General features: G+C 34.3%; 1 protein-coding gene across 3 annotated transcripts in view; it reads left to right on the plus strand.

Annotated features, from left to right (window-relative positions):
• Window positions 1-17160, plus strand: part of SUGCT (succinyl-CoA:glutarate-CoA transferase) — a 735783-nt gene that overhangs the window by 83912 nt on the left and 634711 nt on the right. For all 3 annotated transcript variants that reach the window (XR_003001522.1, XR_003001521.1, XM_024732946.1), the window contains exon 8: window positions 3006-3149. Coding sequence is in view for 1 of the 3 variants with exons in the window: in XM_024732946.1 (XP_024588714.1) it covers window positions 3006-3149 (144 nt within the window). In the remaining 2 variants the exon portion in view is untranslated. The remainder of the gene's footprint in view (window positions 1-3005; window positions 3150-17160) is intronic.

Here is a 17160-nt window from a genome sequence, read left to right on the forward strand (position 1 = left end):
AAGAGGTGGAATTCACTAGCAAAGCTAAAAAAAGCTTTTCATTGTTGTTGTTGGAAGTTCAATTACTAATTCAGTTTCTCTCCTTGTTATATGTCTGTTCAGTTTTTCTATTTATTCTTTAGTCAGTTTCAGTAGTTTCTGTCTTTTTAGGAATTTGTCCATTTCATCTAGATTATCAAAGTTGTTGGTATACAATTTTTCATTGTATTCCCATGTAATACTTTTTATTTCTGCAAGGTTGCTAGTGATGTTCCTTCTTTCACTCCTAATGTTAGTAATTTGAATGCTTCTCTTTTCATTTTCCTGGACAGTTCAGTTAAAAGTTGGTCAGTTTTACTGATCTTTTCAAAGAGCCAACTTTTTGTTTTGTTGATTTTCTCTATTGGAATTCTATTCTGTATTTCATTATTTTTTGCTCCAATATGTATTTCCTTCCTTTTGCTTGCTTTGGGTTTAGTTTACTCTTCTTGTTTTCAATGTCTTAAGGTGGAAGGCTAGGTAATTGATTTGAGATCTTTGTTCTTTTTTATTATAGGTATTTACAGTTATAAATTTGTCTCAAATACTGCTTTAGCTGCATCCATAAATATTGGTATGTTGTGCCCTTATTTTCATTCATCTTGAAGTATTTTCTAATTTCTTATATAATTTCCTCTGTTACTCATTGGTGTTTTGGGAGTAATGTTGTTTACTGTCCACATATTTTTGAGTTTCTCAAATATGTCCGTTATTGATTCTAATTTCATTTCATTGTGATCTGAGAATATATTTTGTATGAACTCACTCATTTAAAATTTATTTTAGCTTGTTTTCTGGCCTAGGATATGGTCTGTCCTAGAGAATGTTCCATGTGCACTTGAGAATGTGCATTTTATATCTATTAGGTATACTTGGTTTATGGTGTTGTTTAAATTTTTTATTTCTTTTTTGATCCTCTATCTAGTTGTGCTGCTCACTATTCATATTTCAGTATTGACATCCCTACTGTTATTCATGAAGGGTTTATTTCTCCCTTCAAATCTGTCACTTTTGCTTTTTGTATTTTGGTGGTTCAATTTTTGGGTGCATGTATGATTTTAATTGTTATATCTTCCTGATGCATTGACCCTTTTCCATTATAAAATCTCTCTCTTTTTCTCTAGAGCTTTTTTTGTTTTAAGTTTATTTGTCTGCTATTAGTATAGCCACTCCAGCATTCTTATGGTTGCTGTTTGCATGATATATCCTTTCTCATGCTTTTATTTTCAGCCTGTTTATAACTTTGAATCTAAAGTGTGTTAGCAAGCCTCTTTAAATTAGTATTTCATTAAACTTATTTGGCACAAATGGTCATTTTTAACAGTGACAATGTTGTCTCTAATGTATGGATGACAATATTTAGTTAATGTTCATACATATCATGCTATTATTCTGGATAATGTATTGATATTTTTAGAATATTGGGTATAGTCTCCATTTTTCTGGAGACTTAAAATGTAATATAAAGGATTTATTATATGATTTGTTTCTACTGCTCTGAGAAGTATAGAAAACTTCTCAAGAAATGTGATTATATTAATATTATAGTAAGAAAGCAGATGATGTCTATAAACTTAAATTTGAACATACCTCTCACTTTTAATACATTAAATAATCTTAAATCCAAATGACAGTATTAATTTTAAATTTATGGATTCATGCCACTACAAGTTTTTCCAATAATAATAGTTAGAAGGCCCCCAGAAGTTTCCAATTTTTATGGCAATATCTTCCTTGAAATTGTGTTGAAGAGCAGGGAAAAATAGCTTAGTCGCTATACAGTCTCACTTGCTTTAAACAAATTTAGCTGTCTTGTAAGATGATTAACATAGTTTATGTATGGGCTTCAGAAAAGGCAAAATTAGCTTCTGAAAATGACTGAACAACAGCTGGAATTAATGAATAGCGAAGTGAATGAATGAATAAATCAACTAGGTGACATATAGGTTTTTGTAGGCATTATGTGCAATGAAAGACTTGGCAGAATTCAAGGTAGTGAAAAATAGGAACTATCTGATACAACAATGATTAATAATAATGTTGACAAATAATTTGATAGCTAATTTTTATAGGGCACTTACTGTTTGCCTGTTACTATTCTAATATCTTTACATATGGGTCAAGGATTGGATTGTCAATAAGACTGACATGAATCGGTATCAAGCTTTACTTGTAATTTTAAGGATTCAAGCAATAAAAAGGCACAGGAGAAGCAGAAGGAGCTCCTGGACATTGAGATAGGACCCCAGTGCCTTTTTTCTCACAATAACAAAATTCTCAAACCCAGAGCAGTAGATAAGATCTCAAATGGAGTACATGGTTCACCTCATATTACATGAAACTGATGGGCTATTGGAACATTTCCATTTTATATCCAGATAGTTGCATAGCTCATGCCTTATGCCCCATAAATCTATAGATGCTAGGTTTCTTTACCGTAGTAATTCTAAAGCAGGAGTATCCTGCTAAAAGCCTTTTATATATAAATTCTTTTTTTTTTTTTAAAGCAAATACCATTTGTGTATTTGCCAGTTATTAGCATGCTTATAAGGAGATTAGACCAGGTCTTCTGCCCTCTTCTTTCCTGGGAGAACCTCCTAACCCAACAAGAAAAAAAATACGTCTTTAACTCTTTCCTCTCCAACAGATTAACTCATTTAAATTCAAATTCACTTATTCACTTTTTTTGGTATAAATAATGTAAAATATATTAAGAAGGAACTTTAGACATGTTTTTAAAAGTCTTATTTCATTTGATTTGGTTTAGTTTTGTTGGTAGGGGGTAGATTCAGAAAAATAATAAATATACAGCAAATGTAAATATATCCTTACCACCAACAGCAATTTGTTGTACTTCTTGTGCGTGTATGTATGTGTGCACATGATACACAATTCTTTCTTTTATTTGACCTTAGGATATTTGTGAGCTCATATGATGTTTTTAATTTTCAGTTTCTCTGTTTTTCTTAACCTAACCCTCAAATCAGGATGGAGATCCAGTTCGTCCAGGAGTGGCCATGACTGATCTTGCCACTGGCCTTTATGCATATGGAGCCATTATGGCTGGATTGATACAAAGATATAAAACCGGAAAAGGACTGTTCATTGATTGTAACCTACTGTCATCCCAGGTACCAATCCAAATAACATTTTAGATAGTGGCATAAAAACATGTATCTGTGTTAACACTTTTTCATATCAAATCCTGTGGTCACATGTGCAAAAACAAAAAGCAAAACAACAGAATTTCCCCCACCCCCAAAAAAAACCAAAATAACAGCAAAAGCTGTTCTGTTTTGGTGTCCTTGATATTGTCATATTAAAATAAATGGACCACGAAGATTTTGTTATAATGTAGACATTGCTGTTGAACCAGAATTTTAAAGACTGTTTTTTTTTTTTTTTGCGGTATGCGGGCCTCTCACTGCTGTGGCCTCTCCCGTTGTGGAGCACAGTCTCCGGACGCGCAGGCTCAGCGGCCATGGCTCACGGGCCCAGCCGCTCCGTGGCATGTGGGATCTTCCCGGACTGGGGCACGAACCTGTGGCCCTTGCATTGGCAGGCGGACTCCCAACCACTGCGCCACCAGGGAAGCCCCTAAAGACTGTTTTTATTAGAATAGGTCTATTACTGTTTTTGAGACAGGAGTACAGTTGTTTCTGTTTCATGTCATGCAAGCTCTGTAACTTCTTTTTACCAGAGTTTATTCATCTTTTTTGTGCTATGGACCCTTTGGGTAATCTGGTGAAGTCTGTGAACCTTTCCTCAGAATTATGTTTTTAAATGCATAGAATGAGATACTTAGGATTACAGAGGGAGCTAATTATATTGAGATGTAGTTATTTCAATGTAAAAACCAATTTTGTGTTATAATAGTACATGTGTTGTTTTATTAATACGTTAAAACAGGATATCTGTTAGTGGATTCAGTAACTGTTGCAATTTTGAGGTAGTGTTGAGCATGAATGATATTTTGAGATATCTGCAACTATAAGAAAATATGTAGACTATTTACTGGTGATCAGGTCATACTTAGGTACTGCTAATACTCCTGTGGTTTGTTGTCTACATGCATAATTGAAAAAAATGCTAAATTTTAGTTAGAGGTTGATGAAAATAAAGATATAATTTTTTTTTCATTCAAGTGAATTACTTCCCAAAATTCTTACCATAAGCTCCAGATTCAGAACCCTTGGTTTAGATAGCTGTCAGTTATGTTTGCCTCCTTTTCAGTGGATCAAACCTAGATGCTGTACCATATGTGGAAGTTGATTTTGAATAGGTAATTTTTCAAGGAGGGGAAAAAAAGAAAATATCTAATTTGTACAAGGAGACATTTTACTGTGGGAAAAATTACTTCATAGACAAAGATCTCAGTTGGGAATTTCAGATTTAAATGGCATACATGGGAAAATAGAAATCTTGGAACTCTGCTTTGGAGATTTTTTTCTTTTAGACAAAATTAAGGTAGTGCATAGAAGTAAAAAAACATTAATATGATTGAAAGTGAAATACTTTTTGAGTTTTCAACACTAGCTTTGAGTCACAGTCAGGGTTTTAATGGTTATAATAAAAGGGTAAAAGAACTCTCTCCAAATGAAAGATCTCTCTTCTTAACAGAGAAGCAGATGTCAGGTCTGAGAAGAAGCTGAAAGTTTTTTCCTTCCTCCCCTAATTTTATAGCTGTAAGGAACTCGAGGTAGGTTAAGTGATTGGGTAAAATTGCACATCCAGTAAATGTGGAAGCCGTGAAGATTTCATAGGTGTGTGACCTATGCAGTCACAGAAGGCACTAGGCTTAATTTAAATGCTCTGCTGTCACTGCCTTGAAATTCTTAATACTTTTTGAATGAGAGGTCCTACATTTTTCATTTTGCACCAGTACTCACAAATTATGTAGCTGGTCCTGTATTTGGGGCTCTGCTTAGGTCTTCAGATCTCTACCCAGACTGCTTTTCTTATAATATGTCAATGATGAATTAATTAGCTTTGGAAAAAATTCTCTTGTAGAGTATTATAGAGTTGAATTCTCTTCTAGTACCTAACACAGTGATTCACAGTCTGGAGGTGTGTGGTTCCATGGGGGTGGGCATGGAGGTGGGTGGAATCACTGGTAGGGCTGTTTCAAAGTGAGGGTACAGTAAATGCAAACTCATGCACACTTTGGGTGTGTGTCTATATTTGTTGTTCATGTTGCTCCTTGAGGCTGTAAGTTCCATGTGTGCAGGAATAATGTTTGTTCTTGCTTATAGCGGTATCCTCAAAGCCCAGCCCAGTATTTGTCAAATAGCAGGTCTAACAGTCTTTGGAGATCAATCAGAGAACCACTGTTACCAATGGGTATGCCTCATAACCCTTAAACTTGCTTAGGGAAAATTAGAAAAAAGTAGAACATCATTGACTTAGGATAAGTCCTTGATAAACAACAAATGATGAAATGATTTGCTTTTGGCAAACATGGTAGCAGTGATTTAGCCTATTGTGCTGTAGCTAACCCAGTCAAAGGTAGCTAAAATTATTAGTGTATTTAAGGCTCATTAGCTACCTTTTTATAATTGACATATAACATTATATTAGTTTCAGGTGTAAACATAATGATCCGGTATTTGTATGTATTGTGAAATGGTCACCTCAATTAGTCTAGTTAGCATCCATCACCATATACAGTTACAAAAATTTTTTTTCTTGTGATAACTTTTAAGATCTACTCTTCTAGCAGCTATCAAATATGCAATATAGTGTTATTAACTGTAGTCACCATGCTGTACATTACATCACCATGACATTTATTGTATTATTGCAAGTTTATACCTTTTGACACCCTTCACCCATTTTGCCCATGTCCTATCCCACACCTCTGGCAACCACCAATCTGTTCTCTGTAGCTATGAATTTGGTATATTTTTTAAATAAAATTTTCAAAAAATTTTAGATTTTATATATAAGTGAGATCACATGGTACTTGTCTTTCTCTGTCTGACTTATTTCACTTAGCATAATGCCCTCAGGATCCATCTATGTTGTTGCAGATGACGAGATTTCCTTCTTTTTTATGAATAAATAATATTCCAGTGTATGTGCATACCACATTTTCTTTATCTCTCCACCCACTGATGGACAATTACATTGTTGCTATATCTTGGCCATTGTCATTAACTACCTTTTAACAATAAAAATCTGTTATGCCTTATTTTAGAGCTTTGCACTTACACATCTACTATTTTATTTTGCTCTCATAATTATCATTGGAGGTACGTAGGTAGATCAGGTATTTCTATTCTCATTTTACTTATAAGAAAACTGAGGCTAAGAGAGGTTGACCTACTTGAGCAGCAGAGTCACAGCAAGACCTCTGGTTTCTGACATCCTGAATCATTCTCTTTCCCCTGCTTAATGAAGGACAAGCTTTGACATTGAGGGACAGGCAAGCTCCAGCTTTCCTGTGGTGAAGCTAAAGGGGAGAAGGCAAATTGAGTAAGAGGCAGGGGAAGCAAAAGAGCACTCAGTAATAAGGAAACACATAGTAAGACTGCCCCCACCTCCCCAAAGCATGCCAAGAGCTACAGTAAGATAGTGCAACAAAGTGGGCTCTTCTGGGTCATTATCTAATCATGTTTAGATCCACTGAGTGAAAGCCATCATGGACTTTAACCTGATGGACAAGTGTTTTTGTTGAAATATGAGAATTTTGAGAAAAAATAGCATTTGGAGTCATGGGATGACTGGATTTTTTGTTTCAGCTCTAGTCCACTGAGCACTAACTATATCCCAGGCTCTGTGCTAGGTAGCTTGGAGTGGGAGGTGACATAGCTGTTCAAAGTTTACTAGTAGAGGCAGCCAAGTTGTATGGGAGAGTTGGAGGTGATATATAGTCCCTGTGGTTCCCTAACGGGGTTGCAGAATGTGGTTGGGCCTCATATATCATGCTTAGGAATCTGGATTTTAACTTTTTAAGGCTTCTGTTTATAAATTCTGTTAGGCGATGGTCTTTCAACCAAAGACTATGTCTCCTTGGATACTGCTACCGTTGCCACATTCAAAATAACCTCTGAGCTGTGAACAGTGTTACAGAGTTTCAAAGGGCAGTGGTACAGGTAATAATTTATGCTGAAGCCTTCCTGAAGTGCAACACAATGGGTGATAAAAGCCTTTTCATTCCCTGAACCCACTGCAGCCTAACCTCCGTTTTTCGTTGATTCTTTGCCTCTGCCCTATTCTTTGGCTCTGGACTCTCTCTTTTCTGCTCATGTGTGCTTCTCTAGCCTTGGGCATCTCTTTTCTTTGTCTTTTTTTTTTTTGCTTGTCTTTTTTTCCTTTCCTGTTTTCATTCCTATTCTGTGCTTTCTGCCTTTCTCCTTGTCTCTCCCCTTTTCTCCATTCTTCATTGTGAAGAGCTAAAGTTTTAGCAATTCTTGTTCCAGATCTTACATCCTTCCACTGTACCACCCAGGAAAGTTTCTGAATTTTTCAGTAGTTCCCATGGAAGAGAAAGGAAGTGCCCTTTCTTAGAAGTCCCAGAACACAAGACTGTGACTGTTAAGTGACTGGGTTAAGTGAAATATTCCTGAACCAATTAATGAGTCCTGAAAGATAAACTATATTGATTGGCTTAAGCCATTCCTAATACAAGGGACAGGGTTAACTCCCCAAACCACATGGCTTTGACTGGGGAGAGATGATTTCCTTGAAGAATGGTGGAGTTATTTTTTGGCCAGAGGAAGGGGAAAAGGATGATAGGGAGCCAATCAACAGATGTTCACTATACTAACATACTGGGTTGTTTTGAAGTTCTGGTGCAACAAAGGATATGGCAAATTCTTTGTCTATTAGAAAGTATACTACTGATGAGTAGCATTAATTTTATTAGGTTATTGAAAAAATATTTCACAATGTTAGAAATATGCTGAGATTAAAAAGATGGTTATTGACATGATTTTATCATAATTATTATATCTTTTCATATTAGAGAAATCTTGACTAACTTCACTTAGTTTGTCAATTTAAGATAACATTTGTAGATTTTAGATCTAAAAACCAAACCACAAAATGATTAAAATCTGCTTTATGTAAATAGGAAGTGCTATTTCTAGATACTTTTCAAAGTAACGTAATAGGAAACTTCACCTTTTAAAAAATGTATTCATTTTCTTTTTTTTATATAAATGTTCACTTGCATTAAGCAGATAACATTTGAACTTAATTTCGGCTGCCTGGAAAATGACTGCCATTTCATGCAGTGGTAAAAAACATAGTTTTCTACTCATTTTGATTGCATTGCATAGGATGACAAATGAATGATTATAACATTCAGTATCAGTTGCTAAAAATGAAATTTTGTACCCCCTCTCTTAGAAGTGATCTAATGTACAATAGACAAATTGTACTTGATTTGAATAGTAGCTAATAATTAACTCAGAAATGATTGCCTCAGCCACAACAAAACCATTTCATCGTAGAAACATGACAATTGTCGGGATGTGGTTTGTAGTGGGCACCAAATTTTTTGTAGTTTCAAGGCTATAAACTTTTAACCCTTGTCATAAAATTCTTTTGATTTTTTTTTCTTAGTCTTAATATGATTTAAAGTTGTCAACTGAAGATTGTCTAATGTCAGCATCTAAACAGTATTCTTTACATGATATTGGTAAATAACAAGGAAGTGGGTTTGGATGTGGTTCCAATTATTCTGTTGCTCTTATTCTTCTGTTGTGGCTTACAGAAATATCTTTTGAAAGTTTTAATATCCTTCCTGTACTTAATTGCAACCAGGCTCCCCTAATTACTACTACAATGAGTTAGGTTTTTTTTAGCACCAAACTTCTATAATTATTTTCACATATAGAATGTTTTGGAATTTTTTATTTCACCTTTTTTTCCTTGTTTATAGATTGTTCATATTTAGGGTAGATGAGATTTTAACTCATTATTATAGCACATTTTTATGGATAAACTTTTGAATTCAAACAAGTATAATAATCTGATACTTTTGTGTCTTTTAGATACACCTGTGTTTTTGCTTTTCCTATTTAATCTATACCTTTAAAAATTTATTGAGTTATATTTTACATATCATAAAATTCATCCTTTTTCAGGGGTGACTGTTTAACAGTTTTTAGTGAATTTAGTGAATTTTGCAACCATCACCATAAATCAGATTTTGAAATACTTTATAGTCACCTCTAGTCTGGGTCTTACCCATGAGGCTAGAATGCACCAGTTTTGACTGGGGAGGGATGTAAGGCTGGGCTGACTCAGAAGAATTCAAGGACTTATTAAGATTTCTGTGAGCCCTAGAAAATTTTGCCTTTATGGGTCCTTTCCTCCATAAAAATGTTAAGAATTATATTTATAACTGCATTCATATAAAGATGAATATAACTAATTATTGTGTGTTTACTGGTATTACATATTCATTTTTTTCTTCAGATTTTAAAATAAATTAAAATTAAAACATTTCTGTGTACTCCTAAAGTATTGTGGGCCTTAGGCACTCTACCTAATTAATAAGTCAGCTCCGGAAGAATTACCTTGAGAACAGTCTCAAATGTCCCAACCTGTGAGGAAAGACAATCCTGTATACAGGAAGGAAGTGGCGGCTGAAAGTTAAGATTATTCTGAAGGGTAAATAGAGGGTGGAAAGATGGAGAAGTAGCAGTCTGTGACCAAAGAAGTTGAGAGACTGGAGTAGGGAGAGGAAAAAAAAAAAAAAAAAAGGATAATATCAGAAAGTTGAAGAAATCTGGGAACTACAAATTTGCATTTGAATTTCCCTGAGGAGCCTAATGCATTCCTGTCTTGAAGGCTCATGCCAGCCTGACAGTCTTTAGTTACTTGTGGCCAATTTTTAATCCTCGTCTAACTTCAGTTCTTTAATTCTCTAAGGCCTCCCACTGCTCTGCCAATTTAATTTCAGGGGATATATGAATATTAAAATTTAAATAATATTAAGATGAGTAAGTAGGTAGATAAAGACACACACAAAAAATGAAAAATCAGATGACTTCCAAAGAAAACTGCAAAGATTTTAGATAATCTATTATTTTCTGTTATTATTTTATACTATTGGTTGGATTGAATACAAGTTGACTGCATTACAAAACACGGTTCACTATTTTTTTTTAAAGAAGATTCAGCAAAATATAAGTGTATTGAGAGGATGCTCTGGTTTTATATAACTGAAATCTTTAGTTATATTCGTGGACATGTCATATTTTTATATGACATGAGCCATAATGAGGGAAACCAGGGGTTTTAACTTGTAATAATTGATAATTACTAGTGGGAGAATATCTCAAAGGAGAATAGAATAAAACCAGAAGACAAATTTCATTGTGATCTAATTTAATTCTCATTAGATACTTTAAAACAATTTGGTGCTTTCAAAATGTTCTGAAAAATAGAAACATAATTAAGATAAAGATATAAAAGAAATAGGAGGAGAAAGAGCCATTGGTGTTGATGGATATTCCCCAAATTTAGGTTTTGTCTTTGAAGGATCTTGTAGAATAGTGAACTTAATTGACTGTTCCTAAAGGTGGGTTTAACAGTCTTAGAATCACCTCTGTTCTCTATTACTAGAGTAGAACAATTTGTTTTTGTTGCTAAGTTAATCACTTCCACCTCCATCTTGGTACTTTCTAGGGTTGGAAAATTTTATGTAGAATAAAATGTAGTAATTACATCCTTCTATATTTGCTAGTTAATGGTGACTCTTTACCTGTCCTAAGTTATGGACCAGCTGATTCCCAGTGGAATCTATTTGGCCCCAACTATTATGTCATCATTGCAGCTAAAGGATAAGTAAACCACTGGCAGCAAGCATGGTGACTGAGATTTAATTTCCAGGGAAATCACTTTGGTTCTTCACAGAATGTGTATGAGGAATAATGCCGAATAATTTTTAATTTTTTCGTAGCCTAGAGTCATTATATAGCACCAGTGTAAAATAAGATCTTGATTAGCTGAAGTGCTTAGAAATTTTGATATTCTGGTTGATTTCATTTTCTAGTTAATTGAGGGCTAAAAGGAAACCACTTTGGTTTCAGCCATTTTTATATGCTTAGTTTACTTTTCCATTATGGTAAATGCCATATACTAAATATATTTTCACTTTAAAGTTATGATGTTGGTCTCTATTTTTTAAACCTATTGATACTCACTTTAGGGACTAAGAAATTAAGTTGAATCTGCACTCACAGAATCCATCCATCCATCCATTATCCATCTTTCCGTCCATCCACACTTGTTTCTTATGCCAGATTATACAATAAATGATAAACAAGCCAGCAGGTTTCCTGCCCCATGGAATTTACATTGTAGTTGTATATACAGACAATAAACAAGTAATAGTGATAAATTTGCATAAGGATATGCAACAGTTTCATAAAGATAGCAGGGATACTTCTGTTAGCCAGGGCAAGATGTTCCAGATGGAGAGAATAGTTAATGCAAAAGCCTGAAGCAGGACAAAACTTGGCATGTTCTAGGCACTGACAAAAAGCCCAGTGAAAGACATTCTTTAGAAGTTGGCATTAGCAGTAAATCTGGCCATTTATTAATACTTACCTGAAGAACAAACATGAGATGTGACATTTAATTTAAATAATAATCCAATATTCTATGACTAGTAGGCCTGTTAGAAGTTAGAAATCAGTTAGAGGACTGTTCTTTTTTGTGGGGAGTGAATTTATTGTCAGGGTGCTAGATCAAGCCTGTAGAGCAAAAGTTGAGTTCTGGTGCTGTTTTTGTAGAATGACAGTAGAAGCAACACAGAACGGCAAACAGTGTTAGTCTTTTCTGCCTCTTGGGCTGACTGGAGACTGGTATTGAGAAGGTTGAGACAGTTTCTGGAAAAGGAGTGCTGTGATTATTAACAATAATAATATAAAGGTGCAACATTGGGAGAGTGCTATGAACTTGCTGACCTTGGAGTAGATGCTGTATTGTATAGGCTGTTTATATTCTCCAAAGTTGAATCATTGAGAGTGACTTTAAAAACATAGTAAAACTTAGGTAACATTTACACTAAACACAGGTCTAAGCACATTGCATATATTAACTGATTTATTTCCACAACAGTTTTATTATTCCCATTTTACTGAAGAAGAAGCAGAGGCATAGAATAACACTGTAACTTGCCCTGTGTCACACAGCCAGTAAATAGCAGAGTTGGGACCTGAACTCAGTCTGGATCCAGAGACTGTATTATACTTATCCTTAAGGGTATAAGGTGCTCCCAGTATTCATTCATTCATTTATTTATTCACTTAAATGTTTATTGAGTGCCCAGTGCCAAGCACGCTGTTATTCTTGGCAGTGTTATGGTGAATAAAGATGACTGGGGAATATGTTTTAGCTTTTAAGAAGAGTGTACAAATATAACAAATCTTGACTTGTCTTTTGGGAGGATGATTTTGATAAGTAATGTGGTCAGCACTGAACAATGGAGCTTAACATAATGACTGTATATTGCTCTGTATCTTGCAACCTTGCTGGGCTTGTGTTTTTAGTTCTAAGAATATTTTAGTGTATACTATAGGATTTTCTATATACAAGGTCATGTCATCTGTGAATAGAGATAGTTTTTCTCTTTCTTTCCGGCATGAACACCTTTCATTTTATTTTTCTTGCCTCATTGCCCTGGATAGAAAGAACCCAAGTACAATGTTGAATAGAAGTGTCAAGAACAGACATCCTTTTCTTTTTCCCAATTTCAGGGCAAAAAATTCAGTTTTTCACCACTAGTATGATGAAAGGGTGTTGGATTTTGGCAAATGCTATTTCTGTAACTATTGAGATCATTAATTGGTTTGTGTCACTTATCCTATTAATATGTTATTTGATTATTGATTAATTAACATTGATTAACAATTGATATTGATTTTTGTATATTGAACCAATTTTGTAATCCTTGGAAAAATCTCACTTGGTTATGCTTTATAATTCTTGGTAAAGTTGCTATATTTAGTTTGCTTGTATGTTGCTAAGAATTTTGAGGTCTGTATTCAAAAAGGAGAATTGCTCCATAATTTTCTTTTTTTGTGATGGTTTTCTTGGTTTTTGGTATCAGAAAGATACCTCATAGAATGAGTTGTTTTCTCCTGTTCTAGTTTTTGGAAGAATTGGTGAAGAATTGGTACAAATTCTTTAATTATTTGGTAGAATTCACCAGTGAAGCTAAAAAAGTCTGGGCTGCTGCTTTTTTTGTTAAGTTTTATGATTATTATTTCAATCTTTCTACTTGTTATATGTCTATTCAGTTTTTCTATTTATTATTTAGTCAGTTTCAGTAATTTGTGTCTTTGTAGGAATTTATCCATTTCATTTAGGTTATTTAATTTATTGGCATATGATTGTTCATAGTATTCTCATGGAATCCTTTCTATTTCTGTAAGGTCAGTACAAATATTCCCTCTTTTATTCATGATTTTAGTAAATGAGTCTTCTTTATTTTTTTCTTGGTGAGTCTAGCTTAAGGTTTGTTAATTTTGTTGATCTTTCCAACAAACCAACTTTGGATTTCATTGATTTTTCTCTATTGGTTTCCTATACTCTATATTTCATTTATTCCACTTTTATCTTTAATATTTCATTCCTTTTGCTAGTTTTAGGATTAGTTTGCTTTTCTTTTTGTAGTATCTTAAGGAGGAGTGTTAGGTTATTGATTCGATAATAATATATATATTTTAATATAGTTGTTTTTCTTTTTTCTTTTTTAATATAGTTGTTTTCAGTTATAAATTTCCCTCTAAGAACTGTTTTAGCTTCATCTCGTAAGTTATGGTATGTTGTGTTTTGTTTCAGTCATCTTAAATCACTTTCTGATATCCTTTGAGATTTCTTGTTTGATCCATTGGTTGTTAGGAATGTGTTGTTTAATTTCCACCTGTTTGTGAATTTCCCAAATACCCTTGTATTTTTAATTTCTTACTCCATTCCATTGTAGTTGGAGAACAATCACTATGTAGTTTCAGTCCTTTTACATTTACTGAGCCTTGTTTTTGGTCTATCCTGGAGGATGGTCCAGGTGTGCTAGAGAAGAATGTGTATTCTGCTGATGTTGTGGAGTGTTATATAGATGTTTCTTTGGTCTAGTTGGTATATATGGTAAAGTTTTGTGTAACATTTGAGGAGCTGTCAATTTTTTTCTAAAACAGCTTCACTATTTTACAATCCCACCAGCAATTCATTAGGTTTACAGTTTTTTCACATTCCTGTCAACACTTGCTATTCCCCATAATTTTTACTTTAGCTATTATAGTGGGTCTGAAGTGGTTTTGATTTGCATTTTTGCATTTCAAGTCTTCTATTTCTTGGTTGATTTTCTGCCTAGTTGCTATATCTATTATTGAAAATGGTATATTTAAGTTTCCATCTCTTATTGTTGGATTGTTTTTTGCTTCCTTCAATTCTGTCAGTTTTGCTTTATGTTTTGGGTGCTCTGCTGTTAGGTATATATATGTTTATAATTGTTATGTCTTATTGATAAATGGATCGCTTTATTATTATAAAATGTACTATTATTATAATTATTATATATTATTATAACTATTATAATTATATAAATGTATTATAAATGTATATAATTTGCTTCTAGTAACAATTTTTGCCTCAAAGTCTCTTTTTTCTGATATTCTCAATCTGTTTTTGGTTACCATTTTTATGATCTATTATTTGCTAGGGCTGCCATAACAAAGTTCCATAGACTGGGTGTCTTAAGCAACAGGGATTTATTTTCTCACAGTTTTGGAGGGTTGAACTCTAAGAACTTTAAGATCAAGGTGCTGTCAGGGTTAACTTCTTCTGAGGCCCATGAGGGAAGGAACTGTTCCAGGCCTCTCTCCTTGGCTTGTCAATGGCTATCATTCCCTGTGTTTTCACATCATCTTCCTTCTGTATATATCTGAATACAAATTTTCTCTTCTTGTAAAGACGTCAGTCATACTGGATTAGGGCACATCCTAGTGATGTCATTTTAACTTAATTACATCTTGAAAGACCCTATCTCCAAATTTTGGCACATTCTGAGATGCTGGGGTTAGGACTTCAACATATGGATTTTGGGAGAGACACAATTCAGCCCATTACACATGGTATATTTTTTTCATATTTTTACTTTTAATCTCTTTGTGTCTTTGAATCTAAAATATGTCTTTTATAGACAGAATATAGTTGGATCAATTTTTGTAACATATTCTGCCAATCTCTGCTTTTTTTCCTTGCCATTTTGCTATTGTTTTCTAAATTCTGTGTCTTTTGTATTTCTCTGTCCCTCCATTAATGCCTTTTTATTGTTAAATAGTTATTTTCTAGTGTACTATTTTAATTCCCATTGCGTGTTTATGTGTGCACATGTGCACGTGCGCCCACACGTATTTTCCATATTTTCTTAGTGTTGCCCTGGGAGTTACAATTAACATTTTAATCTAAAGCAGTCTAGTTTAGATTAATACCGACATCATTTGAACAGCATGTAAAAACTTGTTTTGTTATAGTATAGCTTTGTTCCCTCCCTTCCCCTTTGTGCTATTATTGTCATACAAATTACATCTTTATACACTGTATTCCCATCAACACAGGTTTACTACTATAGCTCTATTCAGTTCTTTTAAAAATCAGGTAGGAGAAGAAAATATTTATAAACAAAGTACATTTATGCTGTCTTTTATACTTACTTATTTTAGTTAGTTTTACTGCTGCTCTTTATTTCTTTGTGTGGATTTGTGTTACCGTCTGGTGTTTTGTTTTTCATTTCAGCCCTTTGGTATTTCTTATTGGGCAGGTTTGCTTGCAACAGATCCTTCCTTTTTTGTTTACCTAGGAATGTCTTAATTTCATCTTTATTTTTGAAGAATAGTTTTGCCAGGTATAGAATTCTTGGTTGACGTTCTTCCACCCATCCCCTAGCATTTTGTATATGTTATTCCACTGCTGACTGCCATCTGTGATTTTTTTGTGAGAATTAAGGTGCTAATCTATTGAGGATCTGTTGCGTGTGATGAGTTGCTTTTATTTTGCTACTTTCAAGATTGTCTCTGTCATGGGGAGGGGGAAGGGTAAGCTGGGACAAAGTGAGAGAGTGGCATGGACATATATACACTACCAAATGTAAAATAGATAGCTAGTGGGAAGCAGCTGCATCGCACAGGGAGATCAGCTGGTGCTTTGTGACCACCTAGAGGGGTGGGATAGGGAGGGTGGGAGGGAGAGGCAAGAGGGAGGAGATATGGGGATATATGTATATGTATAGCTGATTCACTTTGTTATAAAGCAGAAACTAACACACCATTGTAAAGCAATTCTACTCCAATAAAGATGTTAAAAAAAAAAAAAAGTTAACTAACAATTATATATATAAAAAAAAAGACTCCGTGCTCCCAATGCAGGGGGTCTGGGTTTGATCCCTGGTCAGGGAACTAGATCCCACATGCTGCAACTAAAGATCCCGCATGCCGCAACGAAAATTCTGCACATGGCAACAAAGAACTCTTGTGCTGCAACTAAGACCCAGCGCAGCCAAATAAATATTAAAAAAAAATAAAGTCTTTATTAGGTACAACACCGGGCTTTCTCAGAGACAGTTTCTATTGTCTGCCTTTTTTTCCCCTATGAATGGTCATACTTTCCTGTTTCTTTGCATGTTTCGTAATTTTTGTGTGTGTGGTTGAAAACTGGATATTTTAAATAATAGAGTGTTGAAACTATGGAGTTCAGATTTCTCCTGTGCTCAAGGGTTCATTGTTGTTGCTATTCACTGTTGTTGTTTCTTTGTTTAGTGACTTTTCTGAATGAATTTTATAAAGTCTTTATTCTTTGTCTTTTGAAGCCACTGTGTTCAGTTAGCTTAGTGGTCAGCTGATGATTAAGCATAGAATTTCTTAACTGCCTTGAACCAATGTTATCTCTTCGCCTTTGCTGAGACACTCTGTGTGTTGGGACAGAGTTTACAACTCTTCTTTCACTCATGCTTGTGCAGAACCTCAAGGTCGGCTATAAGTAAAATATTAGGCCTTCTTGGGTCGTTCTTGTGCATGCACACAGCTCTGCACATGCATGTGGCCTTCTAGATTCCCAGGAATATGGTGGAGTTTTCCAATATTCCCTGTGGACATCTCTTTACCCAGTGTTTCCTCTTCAGTTTTT

The sequence above is a fragment of the Neophocaena asiaeorientalis genome, unplaced genomic scaffold (assembly GCF_003031525.2).
Source record: "Neophocaena asiaeorientalis asiaeorientalis breed wild unplaced genomic scaffold, Neophocaena_asiaeorientalis_V1.1 scaffold56, whole genome shotgun sequence".
NCBI classification, from domain to species: domain Eukaryota; kingdom Metazoa; phylum Chordata; class Mammalia; order Artiodactyla; family Phocoenidae; genus Neophocaena; species Neophocaena asiaeorientalis.